This window comes from Lontra canadensis, unplaced genomic scaffold (assembly GCF_010015895.1).
Source record: "Lontra canadensis isolate GAN:19392208 unplaced genomic scaffold, GSC_riverotter_1.0 scaffold148, whole genome shotgun sequence".
Lineage (NCBI taxonomy): Eukaryota > Metazoa > Chordata > Mammalia > Carnivora > Mustelidae > Lontra > Lontra canadensis.
In genome coordinates, this window is record NW_022631142.1 from 1,326,726 (window position 1) to 1,336,259 (window position 9,534).

Consider the following 9,534-nt stretch of genomic DNA (forward strand, 5'->3'; position numbering starts at 1 on the left):
CCCCATGTTGCATCTCAACTTCCTCATATCAGGGAGATCATATGATAATTGTCTTTCTCTGATTAACTTATTTCGCTCAGCATAATACCCTCTACTTCCATACACATTGTCACAAATGGCAAGATTTCATTTCTTTTGATGTCTGCATAGTATTCCACTGTATATATATACCACATCTTCTTTATCCATTCATCTGTTGTTGGACATCTAGGTTTTTTCCATAGTCTGGCTATTGTGGACATTGCTGCTATAAACATTCAGGTACACGTGCCCCTTTGGATCACTACATTTGTATCTTTAGGTTAAATACCCAGTAGTGCGATTGCTGGGTCATAGCGTAGCTCTATTTTCAACTTTTTGAGGAATCTCCATGCTGTTTTCCAGAGTGGTTGCACCAGCTTGCGTTCCTACCAACAGTGTAGGAGGGTTCCCCTTTCTCTGCATCCTTGCCAGCATCTGTCATAGGGATTTTTTTTTTTAAAGATTTTATTTATTTATTTGACAGACAAAGATCACAAGTAGGCAGAAAGAGAAGAGGAAGCAGGCTTCCTGCTGAGCAGAGAGCCCGATGCGGGGCTTGATCCCACAACCCTGAGATCCTGGCTTAAGCTGAAGGCAGAGGCTTAACCCACTGAGCCACCCAGGCGCCCAAGGGATTTTTTTAAAGACTTTTTTTTAAATTTTTTTAAAGATTTTATTTAAGAGCCAGAGACAGCAAGAGCAGGTGGCGAGGGTCAGGGCAGAGAGAGAAGCAGACTCCCCGCTACGCGGGGAACCCAATGTGTGACTCAGTCCCAGGACCCTGAGCCCAAATCAGATGCTGAACCAATCAAGCCACCCAGGCAGCCCAGGGGCAGGGATTTTTGTCTGGTTTATTTATTGCTGTATCACCAACACCTAAAACACTGTCTGGCACTGAGTAGGTGTTTAAAAAATTGATTGATTGAATGAATATATCATAACTCATTTTATTCAACTTTCTACCATCCAGTCCATCCCTTCTTGCCTCAGGCAATAGTTCTATGTCTAGGTCTCTGGAAGTACAAAAACAAATTCCACAAACTCCCTGCTGATAAGTGGTTCAGTCTGGTTTTAAAGATAGTTATAAGTAAGGGCTCCAAGTATGGAAGATGCTCATAGAAAACTCTGTAGGATACAGTAAAGATAAGAGAGAAAAGAAGAACCTTGGTGGAGGTGCTCGGGCAATATTCAAGAAGACCTTCATAGAGAAATAGTACTGATTGAGCTGAATCTGATAGGATGAGTAGGTATTTGCCACATAGTTGTGGCAGAGTGGGCATTCCAGTCTGAGAGAATGGCAGGAGCAAAAGCAAATAGAGAGCATTTACAACACGGCACACCAGATTTTTAAAAAATCTCTTAAACTTTCGTTATTGAACAAAAAAAGCAATTTCTAAACCAATGAGTACACGTGCCTATTTTACAAATAGCCCTTTATCTTCTCATACTTCACTGGAAATTTTAATTGCAAAACCAAGTTGTGTTGAATTCTCTATTATAGTTGGAAATTAACATGGTTATTTAGATCAAATAATTGATAATCTGAAAATCTGATGCCATAAGGTATCAGTAACTAATAACAAGCAGGTTGCCCCTTCCTACAGTAAGTGCCAGTGGTAGCATCTTAGAAAACAGGACAAGAACCAGTTAGGGAAGACTCTCGAATTCAGTTTAGTGTGTAGTCTATAAATTGAATGTTTTCCAGCTCGTCCCTCTGTGTCTGGGTATCCCTCTCAAAATACTCTAATCAATAGCGTGCCCTTTAAAAAATATATTTTATTTATTCATTTTAGGGAGAGAGAGCACATGAGTGGGGAAGGGGAGCAGAGGAGGGAGAGGGAGAAAGAATCTGAAGTGGATTTCGCACTGGGGATGGAGCCCAACGTGGGGCTCAATCTCACAACTACAAGATCATGACCGAAGCCGAGAGTCTGACCCTGAGCCCACTGCACCATCCCGGCACCCCAGGAATGCCCTTTTTTGATTAACTGTTGTTTCATGAGTTAGAAATTAATTTCAGTGTTGTTTAAATAATTATAATTCAGGTGAATGAAATGAGTCCTTGATACTGAAATTTAAGTTCAATTTGATCTTTTTACATAGAGATTAAAAAACAGGTTTGAAAATTATTAGGAAGAGTTTGGAATCTTTGTGACAATTATTTTGAATTCTCATCAGAGTGAGTGTGAATCTCTACCTATTTATACTTGCTATATTTTGGAGAGGAAATGACTATAAAAAATGGCCTTTCCATTCAGGAATCTAGGAGAGATAATTTACCACTGAAGGGTATTTGTTGTAATAATGATATAAATACTTGTTCATGAGCTTACACCAGCATTGTTATAATTAACATACTTGGTCAAATAATTCTTTTAATCAATAAATATTTATTAAACTCCTACATTCCAAGCAGTGTGTCAGAACTGGGAATACAGCATACAGAGGTGAGTGTATCATATTCCCTCCCCTGAAGAAGTTCATTTGTGAGGCAGATGTGTGAATGTTATTATGGTTAGGAGCAGAGTATGTGACAGCAGAGGGGACCTTGAGATTGGATGGGTGGCCATGCACTCACTGAATTTGGGAAGGAATGCTGGGAGAAGAGAGCAGGTTTGAATAGTTTTTTTACATTGCAAGAACAAACTCCTGGAATTATGGCTCTTTTTTAATATGTGTTTTTTGAATTATTTCAGTTCAGAGGCCCCTCCCATGAGAGCTCTCTTCATGTACATTTTTGTGCAGTGTCTCTTACCATGATCTGTTGCTGAGATGTGTTCAGCAAAGCACCCAGTGTAATTAGTAGCAAGACTTGATAAGAAAAGTGGTTCTTCTAACTTCAAGAGCTGCTTCCATCTCTTTCCTTTGCCTCTATTGTAGTGTTATAAGTCCTATAGATGGGAAGTCCATGGAGTCTATAACAAGTGTGAAGATATTCCATGGATCAGAGTATAAAGCAAATGGAAAAGTCATCAGATGGACAGAGGTAAGGAAATGAAACTTGGCATCCTTGATCCCCTTTGAGTACAACTTTTTGCAAGGTTCAGAGACACACTGTGGGCTGATTCTGGAGGGTTAAGAAAAAGAAAATATCTCTTTACTTTCGATACTCCAATTTCCTCTGGCCTGTGTTAGCTCACCAGGAAGAAATGCCACCAAGTACAGCCTAAAGCAATCTGATTTCTCTTCCTTTTTATTAACAAGCTTTGAGAGATTCGTTTGCATTAGAATTCAAGAAGGACGCTTCTCTGAATAGTATATACCGTCTGTGCTATATTCTTCAGAATGCTGGGCTGGTTATGCTGTACTCACAGTTAAAAGTTTCTTAGGTAACACAGTCTTAAAAATGGGCTTATTTCACCAATAAGAAAACTAAAGCTCAGAGACTCAGTAAATTGTACAGGATTACAAGGCAAGTGAGTAATGGCAAAGTTCTGCATCAGACCCAGATTCAACCAACTCCCAAGTTCTTTTCCACCGTACGTTCCCTTTCCTGAAAGCTGTATGAGAGGCTAACCAGGAGTTAGCAGGGACGCTGTATGTATGTACATCTCAGACAAATCAGGAAATTTATTCTCTGAGAATAAATGCGTAGATTGTAGGTCTCTTAATTTCTTTTGAACCTGCGTTATACTCCTCCATAAAATAAAACATTAAATGGTAAGACTTCTAGAATTCCTTGCAGCTTTAAAAGTCTTAATTAAAAAAAAAAAAATTCTTCGACTCCTAGCTTTTTCATTTTACACACAAGGTAACTCAGGCTAAAAGAGGTTTGATGCTTTACCCAAGTTCACACAGCGGGTTCATGAGAGCAAGAGACTAGAACCTTGTTCTCCATTTCTCAACCTTTTGTTCCAAGTAACTTATCCTTCACATCACCAGACTCAGTGTTTTCACATTGCAGCTCGGTGGTCTCAGCAGCTTGCTTTGTAATGATTGTCCCTTTGACAGATTTCAAGTAGTGCAGAGTCTGGGCCATGTGAAACTCGTTATCACTTACGAGTAGTTTCATCTCTTCTCCCTTCTTTTTGCTCCCCAGTAATCCGGTGAGGTAGCAGTGTGACCCATCTCATTTGCATAATGAGAAAACAGGCACAGAGGCCTGGCAGAGCAGGGGCCAGAAGTCTTATTATGATGCCCACTGTGGAGCTCTGCCCATCATTTTGTGGTGCTATTCTCACTAGTGCAGGGGCTTCCGGGCTGCCCCCGTTGTAGTACTTAGTATAAGCCACTTAGCAGTAAGCCATGGGGTGGTATATATAAGCATTGTGTGTTTGCATATCTGTATCTTCTATATTATGCTTTTGTATCATATTACAATAATGAAGGACAGGGGCTTTCTGTTTTAAAGGCATATTTGGGCATTAAGAAGTTAAAGGACTTGCTCATGACCCTCCTGTATGTGACTAGTACTCATGACTATCAGTTCCAATTTTGCTGTGCTTCTGATTCTGTCCAGTGCCTAGTGCACTGCTCAGTTTGCTGTAAGGACACTAGCACAGTTCTGACCTCATCAGCGGCGTGGCCTTGTGACAAGAAAACTCTGTGATGCAAGCCCAAAGACTTAGATTCTTGAATTGGCCTTGCCTCTGAGGACTTCTGTGCACTTGAGCAACTCACTTCTCTTAGTGATATGTAACATGACAGGGCTGGGTCCCATAATCTGTAAGAGCTCTTCTAGATTCTAAGAAGATTTTTGCAGAAGATTGTCTACATAAAAGGATTACCTTTTAGAAATACACAATGCCAAATGTAAGCCTTTTCTGGTTCTCAGTAGAACATACCATTATGACCATGGCCAAGACCAGAGAGATAGGCAGGTCATGTCTTCCTGCACATCTTAGGGGATCAGGGTGCTCATACACAGTGGGCTCATGCACTTGTTTTTTCCCCACATCTTCTGGGCACAAGGCTAAAGTCTCTTGTTTGGGAAACAGGTGTTTTTCCTAGAAAATGATGACCAGCACAGTTGCCTGAGTGATCCTGCCGATCATAGCCGATTGACTGAGCATGTTGCCAAGGCTTTTTGCCTTGCTCTCTGTCCCCACCTTAAGCTTTTGAAGGAAGATGGAATGACTAAACTAGGACTTCGTGTGACACTTGACTCAGACCAGGTAAGAAGAGTCTTAAGTAGCCTTGGAAGCTGGGCTTGAGCAGGGTCTGTATTTTCTGACATGTGAATTTTCCTGCATCAAGAAAACTTGATGGCCTTCCCTCTGTTAGTAATGTATCCAGATGTGCTGCCTGGTGAGACTGGCTGAACCATTTCAACCTCGGCTTCCTCACCTCACTGTCTTCCAGGGACTCCACTGTGAGTGTGGGGTAAGGAGGGGAAGTGTGTTGAGGACCTGCCACCCATGTGTGGATGGCATCAGTGCTCCTCTTTGAGACTTCCCAGTTCCACCCCTCAGGAATCATTCTGCCCTGAGCCAGCAGGTCCCACGCTGTCCCGTATCCTGTTTTCTCAATCCAGTTGCAGCAGGCTTCTACTGACAGACCTCTGCACCCGTAGTCCTCAAGGTAGGACTGTCCGCATTTCCCCTCTTGTCAGAGGATGAGGACTAGATACATTGGCCCACTAGTTTTCCTGTCAGCTCGGGTCTCCTATGGCCAGGCTTCCCTTCCTGTCTTACTTACTATTTTTGTATGCTGTTTGTAGTAACAATCTGCCCCCCCCACAATTCCTTGTCCCAGTGTCTCTCTCCTGTGAGCCTATATTCTAATCTTTTTTTTTTTTTTTTTTTTTGGATTTTGGATCCCTGTGACATGTCCCACTGCTCATGCTTGAATGCAGAGTTGTGTCACTATCAGGGAAATGTGAAAGGTTATGATCGGGTCCCAATTCCTACCTAGTCATCAGTCAATGTATTTATTTTCTACCTAAGGTCTTGACCAGTGCAGTACTTATAAGCGTATCAGGATAATACAAATGAGGTCTCCTGGTCCTTTCTTGAATGATACTGATAACCCGGTTGGAGAATTGCCTTACATAAAACAATTAAAGAACAAGCAATTTTCTGCTAAATGTGTGAGCCTTTTGAGGGCAGGGGCCCTGTTATATTCATCTTTGAATCCGTGTATGTGTAGGTGCTCAGAAAATGGCTTGTGGGTGCATGAATGGATGGGAGAACAGATGTTCAGGTCCTGCTGTTAGGGAGTTAGTTGTACCTTGTATATCTCTCATTTTAATTTCCACAACCAAAGATTCAGGTATCGTTTCTGACATCCCATACTGCTGGACATTCCATACTGGGGGTGCTGCCCCCTGCCCTTTCCTGGGAGACTAAGGCCTTAACCAGTTAAGTGTCTTGCCGAAGGTCTCAGCTACCCAGTGGCGAAGTTAGGATGAATACATGACGGGCTGATAATAAATGACAATTCAGGGAAGGTAAGGAGAACCTTGTGTTCACTGCTGTGTCTACCCCGTGGCCAAGGACATCTCCTTTCCAGCTCAGCCTCCTTGGCCCCCAGCCTTCTCTGTCCAGTAACCTGTCATCCCCTTCTCTCTGTGCCGTAGGTTGGCTACCAAGCAGGAAGCAATGGCCAGCCCCTTCCCTCCCAATACATGAATGATCTGGACAGCGCTCTGGTGCCGGTGATCCATGGAGGGGCCTGCCAGCTCAGTGAGGGCCCCATCGTCATGGAACTCATCTTTTATATTCTGGAAAACATCGCATAGACAGAGGGGACTTCATTGTTTTTCTGTTCAGACCTGTTGCAACAGCAGTCATACCCAAATCATTTGCACTTTAGAACTGGAAGATTAAGCTTTTGTTAACACTATTAAATAGGGGGGGTGGGGTGGGAGTGGGGGTTTGGGGGCAGGGGTGGGAGAGGGTGGTCGGGGGGACAGATGTTCCATAATTCTGAGTCTTCTATGCATTGTCCACCAAGAAGATCTGGGCAGCTTCTGTTACTGCACAAGTTATGCTATCCTTGCCGCTAACCCCTTCCATTACTGTAGACAAAAATCCTGCTCCTCTCTTTTAAGATTTACTTATGGTCTTGTGCTCAGAAATGCTCAAGTGGGTACAACCATCACCAAGGATGTGGTTGGGAGGGCAGAGGGGAAATAAAAAAAAGAAGCATTGGTCTTGCAATCTTTGTACAGAATTGATACAAAAAAGGAGACTTCCACACTGATTCTGTCCCACTTACATCACAGTGACTTCACGTAGAATTCACACCTAGATTTTTGTTTGTTTTTTATCAGATTATTCACTGAAGTGAATCAGAGATCCAGTGGATCATCTCTTCCATCCAAGGAGGGCGACTCAGTGTAAGTGAGGTCACTGGGATAGCAGAGCTGAATTCAGGACTGCTCAGCATCTGTCCGAGTGAATGGCAGGCATTGAAGTGGGCCTTTCTGTGAAAACTGACAGAATACACTCAAGGCAGTTTTAGTTCTACACTAGAGGCATTTTAAAAATATTTCATTGAGAAATAATTTAAACTTTCAAGGAAATTGCAGATAAAATAACCCTACATACACTTTACCAAGATTCTCCTATGTACATATTAACATTTTGCCTCATTTGCTCTAGCTTTCTCTTTCTCCTTCTCCCTAGACTAAGGCATTTGAGAATAAGTTGCATATATCATAGTCATATACTCCTCAATAATGTTTAATTCTTTAAAAATAATGTTATCCTGCATAACTGCAACTTCAGTCAATTTAATATTAATAGGATCTTTGAACCTAGCATCTGTCCAGTCAAATCCTTCGGAGCATTTTCTGTCCAGTAAAGCTTCCAGCCTAGGATCAGACTCAGCAAGTAGCTGCCCTGACTCACCTTTATGGCATCAGTATTTGTGGTGAGTATAGGTTCCCCCATCCTATTTTTTAATAGAGAATGCCTCATTTTGTGCTTTCTCATAATTAGAATCAGTTTGTGCATTCCTGGCATTCTTTAGCAGTTATGCTTGGTCATCTGTCAGCAAAAGCCCTTCCTCTTCTCCTATTCATTCATTTAATTTTCCTTGTGGACCCATGGATCACTTTTTGAGTAGCTCTGATTCATTATTTTGGTGCTCAAATGGTCTCAGCTTTGGCCAGAGAGAGCCCCTTCAAGCTAGCTCCTACATCCTTGTGATATGCTCCTACCATTTTCTTTTTGAACACTTCCTTTTCTGACCTAAGAACATGTTCTCAGCTTATCTTGTTTACCCTGCCTCAAATTTCAAATCAGCCATGCTTTCTTTTAGTAGGAGTGGCATCAGAAACCAAAATACGGTTTACCCTTAATATATGTAATATATGTGATCATTTTCTCTGTTAAAATTGCTTTTAGTCATGAACCAAATGGATTTCACAACTTGGTTTGGAAAATACTGGACTAGGGCAACTCCTTTGTCACTGCCATCTTTTCGAAGCTCTGGCCAAACAGGAGTCAGTCCATCCCTAAAAGCATAGCACTAAAAATCCCCTAGAAGTTAATGCAGGCCTCTGGGGCAGTGAGAATCTTTTCCAGCACCTAGAGTTGGGCTTAGCATTTGGCAGTCACAGGCTGTGGAACTACAACAGAGCAGCAGTTTTCCAAACAGAGGCCCAGAGACCTGGCCTTGTACGTGTGTTCATCCCTCTTCCATGGTGGTGGGGGGAGGATTCACATTCTACCCTCTGTCTCTCCATAGGCTTTGTTGATGGTAGCTAAAGAGCTCTGTGATTGTGACCTTTCCCGGAGACTCAGAGGTACTCAGAACTTCTAAGGGAAAAAAAAAGCAGATGCCTAGAGCACACCAACATGTAAGGACTGAACCCCAGAACCATCACCCACCAAACCTGACAGAACAGGAAACACTTAATAGGGGCATGTGTTTGGGGTATAACATCCAGTATGGTCTACATATATCTTAGAAGTTCAGAGCTTCTACAGGAGCTGGTTCCGTTTTCCTATGAGAGTTTACCTTCATGCTCAGTACATGCTGCATGTAGCATGTAGCTGTTTCTTTTGGATCAGTGCAAGTTTTTGAATTCCACTAAGGACAAGCTCTGGCCCTGCATAGTCAAGGCCATTCTCAATTGTATAAAATATCCTTTGTTTAGTAAAATCATCTTGTGGAGTTGAGCATAAAGTTACCAAAGCTGGTTTACTTTTTTCCCTTGTTTTATCTGTTTCTATAAATTGTATATTGTAAGAATGATATAAAGTAGAGGGTTGAAACCCACATTTCTAAATAAGTGAAATATTTCTAGAACATAAAGATTGAGCTATAAAGCTCCTTACAAAGAAAATAATTGCCAGTCTGGTAACTTACTAAATATTTTAAAAATATTGATTGAATTCTTACCAAATGTTAGGCAATGTAGGTTCTCTAGGTATTTTTATCAACACATTCTGAGCACCTGTTAGTCTCCAGGGCTACAGAAATATGGGACTTTGTCCTGTGTAGGCTCCCATCTAGTGTCTTCCCTCACCTACTATGGTTCCTGAATGCTGGTGGGCCCAAAATTTCCAAATGAACTGACTTCTATCATAACTAATCCCTGGGGAATAATTTCTGCATTTAATG

General features: G+C 41.9%; 1 protein-coding gene across 3 annotated transcripts in view; it reads left to right on the forward strand.

Moving 5' to 3' along the window:
* ZFYVE9 (zinc finger FYVE-type containing 9) overlaps window positions 1–8,733 on the forward strand; it is a 199,929-nt gene extending 191,196 nt beyond the window's left edge. For all 3 annotated transcript variants that reach the window (XM_032844103.1, XM_032844102.1, XM_032844104.1), the window contains 3 exons: window positions 2,902–3,007; window positions 4,959–5,135; window positions 6,539–8,733. In XM_032844103.1, the coding sequence (XP_032699994.1) occupies window positions 2,902–3,007; window positions 4,959–5,135; window positions 6,539–6,700 (445 nt within the window). In that variant the 3' untranslated portion in view covers window positions 6,701–8,733. The remainder of the gene's footprint in view (window positions 1–2,901; window positions 3,008–4,958; window positions 5,136–6,538) is intronic.
* Window positions 8,734–9,534: the final 801 nt, after the last annotated feature.